The 12,688-nt window shown below is 48.0% G+C and overlaps 1 protein-coding gene across 4 annotated transcripts in view; it reads left to right on the top strand.

Moving 5' to 3' along the window:
* The window catches only part of LOC129633733 (neuronal acetylcholine receptor subunit alpha-7), a 148,829-nt gene that overhangs the window by 61,194 nt on the left and 74,947 nt on the right, over positions 1–12,688 (top strand). For 3 of the 4 annotated variants that reach the window (XM_055555634.1, XM_055555637.1, XM_055555633.1), the window contains one exon: positions 2,276–2,433. In XM_055555634.1, coding sequence (XP_055411609.1) covers positions 2,276–2,433 — 158 coding nt within the window. The remainder of the gene's footprint in view (positions 1–2,275; positions 2,434–12,688) is intronic. The other variant, XM_055555636.1, reaches the window with a different exon arrangement.

The raw sequence follows: 12,688 nt of genomic DNA, 5'->3' as shown, positions 1-12,688 counted from the left end.
GAGGTTCTCTGCAGCTCAGACCTGGTACCCTTAAGAGAGGTTTGTGTTTGACAACAAAGCGCTCCCTCTTCCCTGCTTCTCCTCTTGCTGTGGCCATCCTATCAGCAGGCAGAGTAGATGGGCATCTATCTGCCACACCTACCTTCCTGGGCAGTTCTGGGAGTCCTGGGGCCCTGAGCAGGGTAATGGGGAAGATGAATACCAGACTCTGTGCTAATCAGCTGCTGACCCAGAGGAGCATCCGGATATGAGAACATGGTCAGGAAAGCACAGGTGTTGGGCACAGAAGGGCTTATGTCTAGAACATGAGAGAGAAAAGAAGCGAACACTGAGCAAAGGCGGCAGAGCTGGAGCCTCTGGAGCAAACAGAGTGGCTGGTTACCCAGGCCTTCCTGCAAAACCACTTGAACGAGATTGGCTCTTTCTGGGTGCTGTGCTGTTCTGTCCTCCCCCAGCCACACACTTCTAATTTAGCAACATCTGCCAGGTGGGTCACCATCCTAAATGCCCCCAGTGATACTGCAACGTGTTGTTTAGTTCGTGTCTTACTCTTCTGCAACCCCATGGACTATAGCCTGCCAGGCTCCTATGTCCATGAGATCTCCCCAGGCAAGGGTCACCATTTCCTTCTCTAGGGGATCTTCCCAATCCAAGGGTCAAACCCACATCTCCTGCATTGCAGGTGGATTCTTTACCACTGAGTTACCAGGGATACTTCAACAATTTAAGTATCAATATATCCTCCTCCTCATGGTCCATGACTCTGAAATGCTGATCAGTTAGTTCAGTTCAGTCGCTCAGTCATGTCTGACTCTTTGCAACCCCATGGACTGCAGCACAGCAGACTTTCCTATCCAGCACCAACTCCCAGAGCTTGCTCAAACTCATGTCCATCGAGTTGGTGATGTCATTCAACCAGCTCATGTCCCCTTCTCCTACTGCCTTCAATCTTCCCCAGCATCAGGGTCTTTTCCAATGAGTCAGTTCTTTGCATAAGGTGGCCGAAGTATTGAAAGTAGAGAAATGCTGATACTTACCTGCATATTCCCTCTTCTCTGACTAACTGGGATGCTTGTCTGCCCTTTCTAGAGGATGGTGGCATCTCTAGGGCATGCCCTTTGACTGCTATTGCCAGTTTCAGTAGCTCTAGACCCACAACCCCTTGGCGGCAATTCTCAAATCTCAGCAGCTCTGAACATGACAGGGTTTTTTGTTTGTTTGTTTTTGTTTTTATGACTTTACATCAAACTGATCAGGTCTAAAATCAAATTGATATTCAGTCGAGGCATTTAAGTATAAATATGCATATTTTGCTGCAGAAATAATGATTAATTATGAGGAATTGCCCCTGGGCCAGCTTGGGGTGTTGCATCACATACCTTTTTAAATCTGAGAAAGTTTGCACTCAGAGCAGGTGGCTCCAGGGGGACCAAATACAGGATGGAGGCCTTTATGGCATCTGCTCTGATAATGCACACCTGTAGGAGCTGGGAAGTCCAAACCTGGCAGCCTTGCAGTCCCGCTGGGTGCTGCTGGTTGCCCAGCAGTGCAGGTGGGGGCCTACCTGAGCACTCTTTACAAAGCCAGTGGGCCGCAGGTAGCTCTGGGGTGCCTGGTCTGGGGGCAGAGAACTCCAGCAATGGACCTTCCTCTTACAAAGATCCCTCAAGAAGCAATTTCAGAGAGACACACTCATGTTCACGTGCTTATAAATATTTCCTGAGTCTTACTCTGGACCCTCGTGTCCTGACTCAGTGTTTTAGTACCAATGCCCATGTTTGCATTTTTGAGTTGTGGTGTCAGAAGCAGTATTCCTACCTGGAAATAATAATTCAAATCCAGACATAGGCCCTTAGACATTTCTAAGAGGTACCCCTGCAGCTGCATGAAGTTGTATGGAAATAAATCTTCAACATTTTTCCAACCTAGTTCTTATTCTAACTGAAATAATGAATTTATTTGTCCAAAGTGTTCCAAAACTTTGAAAGCGAAACAGTTTTCATTTGGCTAGGGAAAAAATCCATCTGGTACAGGAGAGAAGGGCTTGGGGGCATGCAGTGGACTGGAATTAACTTTAATGGCTACCCTCTGACTATGGTCATGGTGATAGCAGGATCTTAAATGTAATTTTTATGCTATTCATGGTCATTTAGTAAGGATTATTTAATTCCCAGTTTCCATATATTTTACAGATAGCAACTCAATTATGTAAATGAGTGTCTGGAACTCTTTTTGGTTTTGAACTTATCTAATAATCTCTCAAAATATATATTAGCAGGCAAGAAAGCAAAGTGCTGATAATGCTGCCGTCTGTGTTTGTCAGACTTGGACAGATCACTATTTACAGTGGAATGCATCCGAGTATCCAGGCGTGAAGACGGTTCGTTTCCCAGACGGCCAGATCTGGAAGCCAGACATTCTCCTCTACAACAGGTAAGCTCAGTGGACAAAAGGGAAAGAAATGAGTTTATTCTTGGATGTGTTTTAACAGTCAAGTATATTTGAATATTTTATAGAAATGCTGGGTATGTTATCTATATAATTTGGGATTATGGATTCCCATGAGGCTTTGTGGGAAGCAGCTCTGTCCCGTGTCTGGCATTCTGTCCCAGCACACAGGCCTGCAGCATCGAACATGCTGCCCTCAATGGCTGTGTCCACAGGGCTGTGCATTACAGATTTGTAGGTACTTGTGTACATATTGGCACTGAGACATTTTTGCATATGGTCATAAGTTTGCCTCTGAATAAGCAGTTACAGTCACAGCAAGAGAAATTGCTGGTCAACAGGATACATGGCTGGAGTCCACTGTCTGGACTCAGGTCCTCATTTAATGCACTGCCATTGTGCACTGAGAGCACTGCGGGGCAGCTAAGCACAGGAGACTCATCTCTAGCCACACTCGGAAGCCTGTACCTGATGGGAGGACAGTCGTCGTCTTCTAATAGTCCGTCTCCTGAGGTCAGGAAAGGAAGGATTTGTCAGTCAGCCAAGGCCATCTGATTTGTGGAGTGGAAGCCCGCTCCACACGGCGGGTATCTATCCAGGCAGATTAAATTTCCTGAAGCACTAAAATTTCTTGCTAAACTACATAGTAAACTAAGGGAACCCAGAGCCTCTCTTTCCAATAAGATACAGGATGTGATAACTGTCTTAATACGCACGAAAGCTATTTCCTAGTGACGGCTGCTGTCTCTGGTCCCTCTTGGGAAAAAGGAATCCCAGCACCTTTGTGACTCACGAAAACAGTGCTGCCATCAGCTGCTCCCTGTGGGCACAGTGATCCCTCAGGGCCAGCTGATGGGTTTGTCCTACAAGGACTGCTTCCAGAAGGCTGAGTGATTTTATGTCTCGTGTGCACTGTTCTCTGTCTTTCTTCCTGGTATCACATTTCATTTGAATCCTTGGGCCTGTCTCCAGGAGATTACCTTTGCTGATTTGCCACCCCTCTCCAGTACCTTGACTTAGTTCCAGCAGCTGAGTTGTGTAAGGTGTCTCAGGTCCGAGAAAGCAGTCCCCTATTGAGTAGAAGCACGTGCGTTCCCATGCCTCTTCCTTGGCTCCTCTGTTTTCTAAGGGCTATATTAGTTGCCCAGAGCTGCCAGAACAGAATAACCACTAACTGGGTGACTTAAAGAACAGGAATTTGTTTTCTCTTGGAGGCTGGAGGTCCCAGGTGTCTCAGGTCTGCAGGTTTGGTTTCTCCCGGGGTCTCTCTCCGGGGCTTGTGGATGCCATCTTCTCCTGTGTCCTTACATGCTCTCCCCTTGTGTGTGTGTCTGTGTCCTCATCTTTGCTTGTGAAAACATTAGTCACGCTGGATTAGGGTTCACTCTGATGACTTCATTTTACCTTAGTTTTACCTCATTAAAGATTCCGCTTCCAACTGCAGTTTCACTTGGAGATACTTGAGCGTGTGAATTAATTAGGGGTTCAGCCTATGACTTTCATGGGGAGACAGTTCAGTCTATAACAGCAATATTGCCGTTGACTGGTTAAGGACAAGGGTTTGGATGGACTAAGTGGGTGTAAATCTTAGCCATAATATTTGCTATGTCTGTACGTCTCAGATGCCTCCTTTGCCCAATAGGGTAAGTGCCAACCTCACAGTCTGGAAGAATGAACTGCGGATGTATGTAGCACGCTTGGTGTGGTACTCAGTAAAGAGTGAACAATCTGTAAAGGTAGTTGTGTGCTCAAAGGCACGGGGATGAGAATCTCAGCTTTAAGTAAGATGGTTTGACATTTTAAAAAGAAATGCCAATAATGTTTTTCACTGTTCCCAACGCAGTTTTTTCAACTGAAATCAAAAATAAGTATGATAGAATTTTTAACAATGAAGCTTTAAGTGATGGTTCTTATGATTTACTTGTAAGATCTTAAACCCCAGTAAATGTTTGGCGTTTCTGACATTCTAACTAATGACGAGTTCCCAAGTATTCTATACATACTTGAATTTCAAGGAACAAAGATGCAGCCATCTCTTTCTGACAGATGCCACCAGGGGCCACGCCCCCAGGAATAATCCATCTCCTTCTTCCTCTTGTGTTTCCCTTGAAGCTCCATATAACCATCTCCCCTCTTCTTCTCCTTTCCATATACCTGTTGGCTGCCTGCAGCAGCCTGCAGCACACTGTCTGTAGAGACTGCCTCCTTTTCTGCATTAATTTTCTTCTGAGAAGTGAGATGTGGGACTTTTTACCTAAAGTAACTGTTGACTACGTGGCTGGCATGTCCACATTAGCACAGTGTGGGGAAGGAAGGTTAAAAAGTTACCAAAGCCAGCTGGAGACAGAGCATCAGTTATCTTTCACTGCTTAAGTGACCCTGAATTTAATGGCTTAAGGAAAAAAAACACTATGCCTTTTATTTCTCACCATGGGAGCTGGCTGGGCCTGCATGGCTGCTTGTCTGTTCTATGAGATGTTGGCAACAGGCAGTGGCTGGGGCTCAGATGAGCTTCTGTGTGGGGTTACACCCCCGGAGCTGATGGTGATGGTGATGGGGCTGTAGCTGCACCACCTCCAGTGCCTCTTCCCCTCCTGAGCCTTTTCCATGTGGCCTGGTGAGTTTTGGAGAGGCATGAAGTGGGGGCTGCCTGGCCCTTAGGGACCCAGAGTAGGAATTCAGACCAGCCCTTCACCTGGTCCTGTTGGGCAAAGTAGGGAGGGGTCCAGAGAAGGGAGGAGAAATCAGTCCCCTTCTCCAGGGCACCAGGGAGGGAGGCAGGGAGGTTGCCTTGGAGAGACCAGCTGTTCAGACTGAGTGGGGACAGTGACAACACAGGAAGGTCAGAGTGAAGACTGGGAGGAGTGGAAGGACCAAAGCAGGCATGCGTAATAATGAAGGAGCACTCAGTTCAGGGCGCCTGTGGGGCCAGGTGGACAGGGAGAGGCAGGATGACCCTGTTACCCCTGCCTCCGGGGGCTCTCTCTGCTGCCAATCCTCCTGCCCCAGGTATGTGTGGACACCACTACCCCAAACTTCACTGCCTCCCCTTTCACCTGCGGTTGGTCAGCTCAGGGATGTCCCCCAACTCCCATCATTTATCCTTGCCCCCCTCAGTGTGGGGCTCTCACCTTCTCTCACCCCCAGACCTCAACTGAACTCCCCTTTGACTCCAGACACCTCTCTCTGTCACATGCTCTCCTAGAAAGAGGTTCCTGTGCCCCACTGCCTGCAGGTGCTGCCCCCCCTTCATGGGCTCCTGGAAAGCACCTCACAACTGTGTGTGTCCAGACAAGATGGAAAGAGGGTGGGGTACAGGCATGAGGCGGGGGAGCCTAGGGGACGACCTGTGTGATGCTGGTGCTGCTAAAGCCAACAAGGGAAGAAAGAGGAGGAGGAAAGTCACATTGGCAGCCTGGGAGATATGAGCCTAGGCATCTGAGTCTAGAAATGAACACGGGAAGTAGCAAAAACAGGCCTGAGTTTAGTGAGATCCTGACTTTCTGATATTCTGTTATGGGAGATTTTGAGAGATGTTGAGTTTGGTACTTTCCACCAGCAAAAGATCTCAAACTGAAGTATAAGATTCTCAAACTGATGTATTTCCTCAGTGAGCCCATGCGATGTTTCATTACAGATGTGTGGCGAGGGTGGGGGCATTTCCTGAAGGAGGGGACGTGCCGCCCTTCTGTGTGAGCCGTGGTTTGGAGGGGAGCATTGATTCACGTCAGGGGAAACATCACCAACATGTATGTAACATTTCTCCTTCTATTCCAGCTCAATTTTGTAGTCCAGGTGTGAGCCCCACGTGGTTTTTGAGATAGAATCCATTTTCTGTGCTTTGAAGAGGCTGGGTCACTGCATAATAGGGTCTCTGCATCATTTCTGGGAGGGGCTGCTGTATTCTCCTGATGGAGGGTGAACAAGTTTATTGCCCACCGGCTGGCTGGGTGGCTGTGAGGGGAGGACAGGGGCTGATAGCAGCATCCCTGCTAGATGATGAATCCAGTGGTTTCTTGTTTGCTTCATTCTGCTTTAGTTTAAGCCTGCAGTTCAAGGATTTGTCTGAACACAACCTTACTCAAAGTGAGTAGCGATTCTGGATGGCTTGTTCCCATTTTCCTCCCTCCTTTTTGGCTTTTAATCTTCTGTGTGATTACATTTATTCATGTTCTAGAATAGGGGATACAAATCAATAAAATGGTTACCTCTGGGAGGGACAGAAGAAAGGGGCATGAGGGAACTTTCTGAGATAATGGGAGTGTCTGTATCTTGACTTTATGGTGGTTATAGTTACATGAATATAATCTGCATCAAAATTCAGTGAAAGCCACACACCAAAAACCTGTGTTTGCTGCTTGTAAATTGTGTATCAGTTTAAAAAGTGTAATAGGTTAAATGGCAGATGGTTCACAGTAAACTGAAAGACACGATAAGCTGTCGATACAGAGCGTAGAAAAGAGATGCACAAAGATGAAAAATAAGAGAAATGCTGTGACTTGCAGAATAGACTGAGATGTTCTTAAAGTGTTTAACTGGAGTCTAAGATAGAAATAATAGAGAAAATGAGGGAAAAGCAATGTTTAAAGAAATAATGGCTTGGAATTTTCCAGAAATTATAAAAAATACCAGTCATCAGGTAAAGGAATCCCAACCAATCCTAATTGGGACAAATGGTATTTGCTGTAGTTCCTGTCTTTGTAGGACAAATCACTCCAAAATTTAAAATAAGAAGAATTTTTGTAACCTCTCCCAGTTGCTGTGGCTCAAGGATTTGGGGAGGGGTCCAGTAGGTGGTCTGGCTCCAGGTCTCATGAAGTTTCAGCCCAATATTGGCTGGGGCTGCAGTCAACAGGGAGGCTGACTGGGGTATCCAACCAGATGACTCACCCAGATGGCTGGCAAGTTGATGTTGGCCCTTAGGAGCCTTAATTCTTATACACATGGGCCTCTCTATTAGTTGAATGTCCTCATGGTGTGGCGAATGGCTTCCCTCAGATTGAGTCATGACCTAGGAAAAGCTCCAATGCCTTTTGGGTGGAATGAAAGGCCTAACTGGTATCAGCGTTGTTTGCAGAGAAAGGTCTGAACCCCAGCAACATCTCAGCCACCCCTACATTGTGCAACCCTGGGTGGCTGCCTCAGTCTCTCTAGACTTCTCAGTTCTTGAGCTGTTTCATCAGAAAATCCTGTGACAGTAATGGAATCTTCATTGATAAATGTAATTTGCTGATGTTTTTGTTGACTCTGTATTTTTAGAACTGCGTGTGGTGTCAACCATCTTCTTTTTATAGGCCGTGCAGGCTCCTGCCTGGCTCTGAGGCTGCAGGCCTCTGGCCCCAGCCCTCTTTCTCTCACATATCCCCCTGACCCTGTGGCTGATGGCAGAGCCTGGAGGGAGGGGAGGGTGGGCCTCTGGCCCCAGCCCTCTTTCTCTCACATATCCCCCTGACTCTGTGGCTGATGGCAGAGCCTGGAGGGAGGGGAGGGTGGTACACAAAGGATACACCTGGGTGCAGTGTGATCTGACCCCCAAGGGTTTGCAGTTGTGATCAATGAGTCACCAGTGACATAGAATTTATTCCCTTCCCTAAGTGTCTTAGGGTCCCTTGGACATCAGCCCAAGACGAGGATTTGAGCACACATAATTTGAGAGACTAAGTGGGACAGGGGAGGGAGGGAAACCAATACAGGATACTTTAAAAAGCTACTGCTATGGGCAGTGGGGATGTCCAGGATGCTTATCTGCCAACTTCCTTCTGTGATAGATTGACAGCTGCATCCAGGAATGTCATTCTGCTTGCCTGTCCCATGCATGAACAGGGCTGCCATGCCAGTTCTTGCCTGGGCAGCTGTCAGGGCCTCGGACATGTGCAGGATGGCTGTCGGCATGGTCAACTCAGTGCAGGTGAGCTGGCCACTGAAATTCCAGTTGTTTTCACCTTGGCCTGTTTGGACATCCCATCCTGGCTCTTGGGGGGAGGGCAGCAGTGATTGAGTGATGGGGAAGCATCCTGGGACTCAGGCAAAGTGGAGGAGGCAGGTAGGTAGCAAAGGTGATAGAGATGAGCAGGGACCTGCATCCTTGTGAGTGGCAGTTGCTCCCCTGGGTCACATCATGGTATAACGGTCCATGTGTGGAACGGGATCTTAGGGAGTGAATATCTTAGACTCAGTGCTGTCGCTGCCATTGGCTCCAGAAGGGGGTTCTGGAGTTGGTGCTCCCAGGCCCATCGTGCAGCTGTGGCTGGTCTGGGGGTGGGGGTCAGGGTGGAGGTATCACTAAAAGGACATCATGTCTCTTGATGGGGACAGGAATCTCCAGGTGAACAAAGGTAACTTTTCAGCTTGGGTTCTTAGAGAAGGAGGCTTTGGGGAATGCTGTGATAGTACCTCCATTATCAAATCTGACCTAATCTGGAGGGAGGCTGTTTGTAAATAATGTGACGTGGCAAGAGGGCAAAGCAGTGTTTAGAAAGTGAGTGGAACCTGCCAACCTGTGTCCATCCAGACCTACCCCTTCTCACCACTGCCGCTGTTGATGTTTGTTTTTCATCTGTCTCTTTGCTCAACCAATATTTAATGAAGGCTTACATGCTGTTGTCATATACTGTTCTAGGATCCCAGGATACAGCAGCCATCAAGATGGGCAAAACTCCCTGCACTCTAGAGAAAGGGAGGGGGGGGGGAGAACATGCACTCAGTTTTGGGGGCTGCAAGAATTGGGGAGGGAGCCTCACACATGCTGGAGCCAGATGTGGGCTGTGAGACCGGAGAGGGAGGCCATGGAAAAAATCAGAGCATCAGGGTGACGAATGCTCTTGGCAGAAAGAACAGGCGCCTAGGCTTGTCAGGAAAGATGGTGAAAGGCTTTGAAATGCAAAACATCATTACCATCATAAAATAAATAAAATGGTGAAGGAGACAAAGATAAGCGGGCATCTGTGGCATCTCCGTGTGAGGTCACCTGCACCTCCCAGGTTATCAGATGCTCTAGTGGTCAGGAGGCCATGGTCCTTGAACCACCTTTCAACTTTGCAAGTTCTCGGACTGGGAGTGATGGAAATGATTCCAGTCCATTGAGAAGCAAATGGATTCTGTCTGATGGACTGACTTCTCTGTGAATAGATGGGATCGGCCTTCCTGGTCGCCTGTGTCCATGTCTGCCCTTTGGATGCTCCTCAGAATTGGATTTTCATGCCTTGCTGTTTCCCTCATTAATTAATGACTTAAAAAACATCTTTGACACAAATATGTTCATTTTATATTTGTGTGTCATGATTTTATCTTTACAAGATGTATCTTTTTTGGATTACCCTGAGGCAGGAACTTGTCATCTAGATCTGTCCTTGGAACAGAAGGGGCCAGATTGGTGGGCATGAGTCAGGTGAGATGATCAGAGATACAGCAGGTGCTGCCCAAGTCTACTGGGTCTTTGGTTTTACTTTGAATGAGACAGGAGAGCCTCTGTAGGATTGCATTTCCATTTTTGCTCTCAGTAACGGTCAAAATTCGAATTCATATTCTTTCTCTGACTTGCTAGCAACTGATTTCCATCCCATGGTTATCTTGTTTGAAAGTTATTATCGCTTCTTTTCTGCTTGTACACCCCTCCCAGCTTACGGCGGTGGTTGTGTTTTATCTGTGTTTGTTCCTCCAGTATCTTGGTAAAATCAGGGGATGGAGGGCACATGGATGTGCATACTCACTCAGCTGCTGGGAGCCCAGAGACCTGGCTGCCTCATCCTGATTTGGAGCCCAGCCTCTCCTCACAGCATGGACTGCACTTGCAGATCTTTAGTGCCCTTGCTTTGCTCCACTCTTTCTGCAAAGGGCTGAATGGCTCCGAAGTCTGCATTAGCATTCACATCTCAGGGCAAGAATGTGTGTGTGCATAGTTGCTCAGTAGTATCTGACTCTTTGTGACCCCATGGACTGTAGCCCACCAGGCTCCTATGTCCATGAGGATTCTCCAGGCAAGATTACTGGAGTGGATTGCCATGCCCTCCTCTACAGGATCTTCCCAACCCAGGGATCGAACCCAGGTCTCCCATGTCACAGGCATATTTTTTTTTTTACCATCTGAGCCACCAGGGAGGCCCAAGTGCAGGAAACCAGTGCACAAAGAAGTTCAGCCACTTCCCTGAGATCCCCCAGCAGGACATGCCTGACTCCAGAGTACTTGCCTCTAGTTGTGCTTTTAGAGCTCTTGTGTTTTATTTTTCCACAAGTTAGACAAATTGAAGTCACTCCTCTCTCCCTCCCTCAGAATAGACTGCATTTTCAGACCTTCTCTGGCCATTCTGTCTCAGCCTCTCTTTCTTTCTGGAAGGAGTGAGTCTGGCTTCTCCCAGTTTCAGAGCCACTGAGGGATTTTCAGACCATCACTTCTTGATGATCTTGCCTCATCATCGACAACCGACTTTTCCTTGAACAAATCCCTTGCTGGCCAGCTTGGAATGACAGAATGCAAGCTGCTGGGTGAGAGCTGGAACAGAATTTCAGAGAGCCAGGCACTGCAGCCAGCAGAGTTTTCTAGGGACGGCTTTGCATCCAGGGTGGCCCTTTAATACTGTCTTCCTACCCGTGGTGCCAGGCTACCTCAGGAAGCCCTCTGCTCCCTGCACCCTGAGGGCTGTGAGATCCATCCAGCCCAAGAGACTGGCTTTGGCAGATGAGTTTATTGATCTTCCTGGCATCAGACACGGAGCCAACTTGGCTGTAAGGGTCTGTGTAGTAAATAGGTGAGACAGGAATTCAATGGGGAGTTTGGTCATCCTCCAAAGCCTCCTGCAGGAGTGGAGGGGGCAAGGTCAGCTCTCACTGTGCCCTCTCCCCAGCCTGCTATGGGGGTTCCTACAGGATTTCCACTGCCTACTCAGGCTACAGCTACAGTCCATGGGGTAACAAGAGTTGGACATGACTAAGCAGTTTAACACACACACAAACCCACACACACACCCAGGCTATGCTCACTGTCTGCCCACACAGAGGAAGGAGAGCAGAGGAAGTTGTGATTGACAAGGACAAGACTTGGTAGGAGCGGGTGCTGGGTTCTTCTGAAGCCCTCAGGACCTCAGCTGTACAGGGGCAAGGTCAAGCTGAGTGTGTCCACGGCATGCCTTGAAATCTGGAGGAACCAGGCTGGGGGGCAGGGCCTCCAGGCGGGTGTGTAGCTGATGCTGTCAGTTCTGCTCAGGGGAATCGTCTCAGGACACACCTTCACTGTCCTTGAGGCTTTTGTAGTCAGTCACACATGGCTGTATCCTGGTGGGCTCACCTGATCTGAATTCTGACTGCAGTGAAGTCTTGTGGAGTTACTCTTCCTCCCTCACAATTAAAGAAACTGTTTCTGAAACACAGAACCAAGGTGTTGGTGTGTGTGAAACACAGGACAGACTCCCAAACCTTTGACTTTTGCAACACTTGATGACCTCATCATGGGTCTAAGACAAGGGCTCATCTTATAGAAAAGATCATCTTATAGAAAAGATAATGTGAGTCAGGGGTCTGGCATCTAGAAAGCTCTGGAGGAGAGAGATCGTCATCTAGTGGGAGGGGGGAGAGGTTGTTTCTGGGAAGGGGCCAGATAGGAGCCATCTGTTGGGGGCAGTCCTGGCACAGCTATTAACTGTATCCCTTTCACTTTTAAGAGTGGCCCAGCTTAGGTAATAATGTATGTGGTCCTCCCAGGACAAGTGGCTACAAGGAGACAACAGTTGGATGAAGGCTTGGAAGCTGACAGGACAGGACATCTCACTCAGAAGCTCTAGATGAGGCCATGGCTAGGGGCTCTTAGAGCAGACAGTGAGTGACGATCTTGGGAGGGAACAAATATTGCAGGACCCCCAATGCATTGCTTTAAATTCAAGGAAGAGGGTAATGAACAGGATATTAGGCCAGGATGAAGTACAGTAAGTCATTCAGATCCATCCAGCCGGACTTCTCCTCCAGGACTCTGCCCTTGACACCCTGTGCTGTCTCTGCCTCTGGGATGCAGTGGACCTCAGAGAACTTAGTGTTTCTCAGCATCATGTCACATGGCAAATACAGTTTAACACTCAGGTTTCTCGTCTCTAGCCAGTGAGCTTTGTCAAAGGGACTATGTTCTATTCATATGTTTGTTTGTTTGTTTGCTTGTTTGTTTGTTTTTACCAAAAGTGAATGTGGCAAAAAGCACATAGAAGGCAGCAAATTAGAGTGAGTGGATGCAGTATTGGGGGCCATGGCCCTGGTTTAG

This window comes from Bubalus kerabau, chromosome 19 (assembly GCF_029407905.1).
Source record: "Bubalus kerabau isolate K-KA32 ecotype Philippines breed swamp buffalo chromosome 19, PCC_UOA_SB_1v2, whole genome shotgun sequence".
NCBI lineage: Eukaryota > Metazoa > Chordata > Mammalia > Artiodactyla > Bovidae > Bubalus > Bubalus kerabau.
The sequence above is the reverse complement of the archived record's forward strand: the minus strand, read 5'-3'. Positions and strand labels throughout refer to the sequence as shown.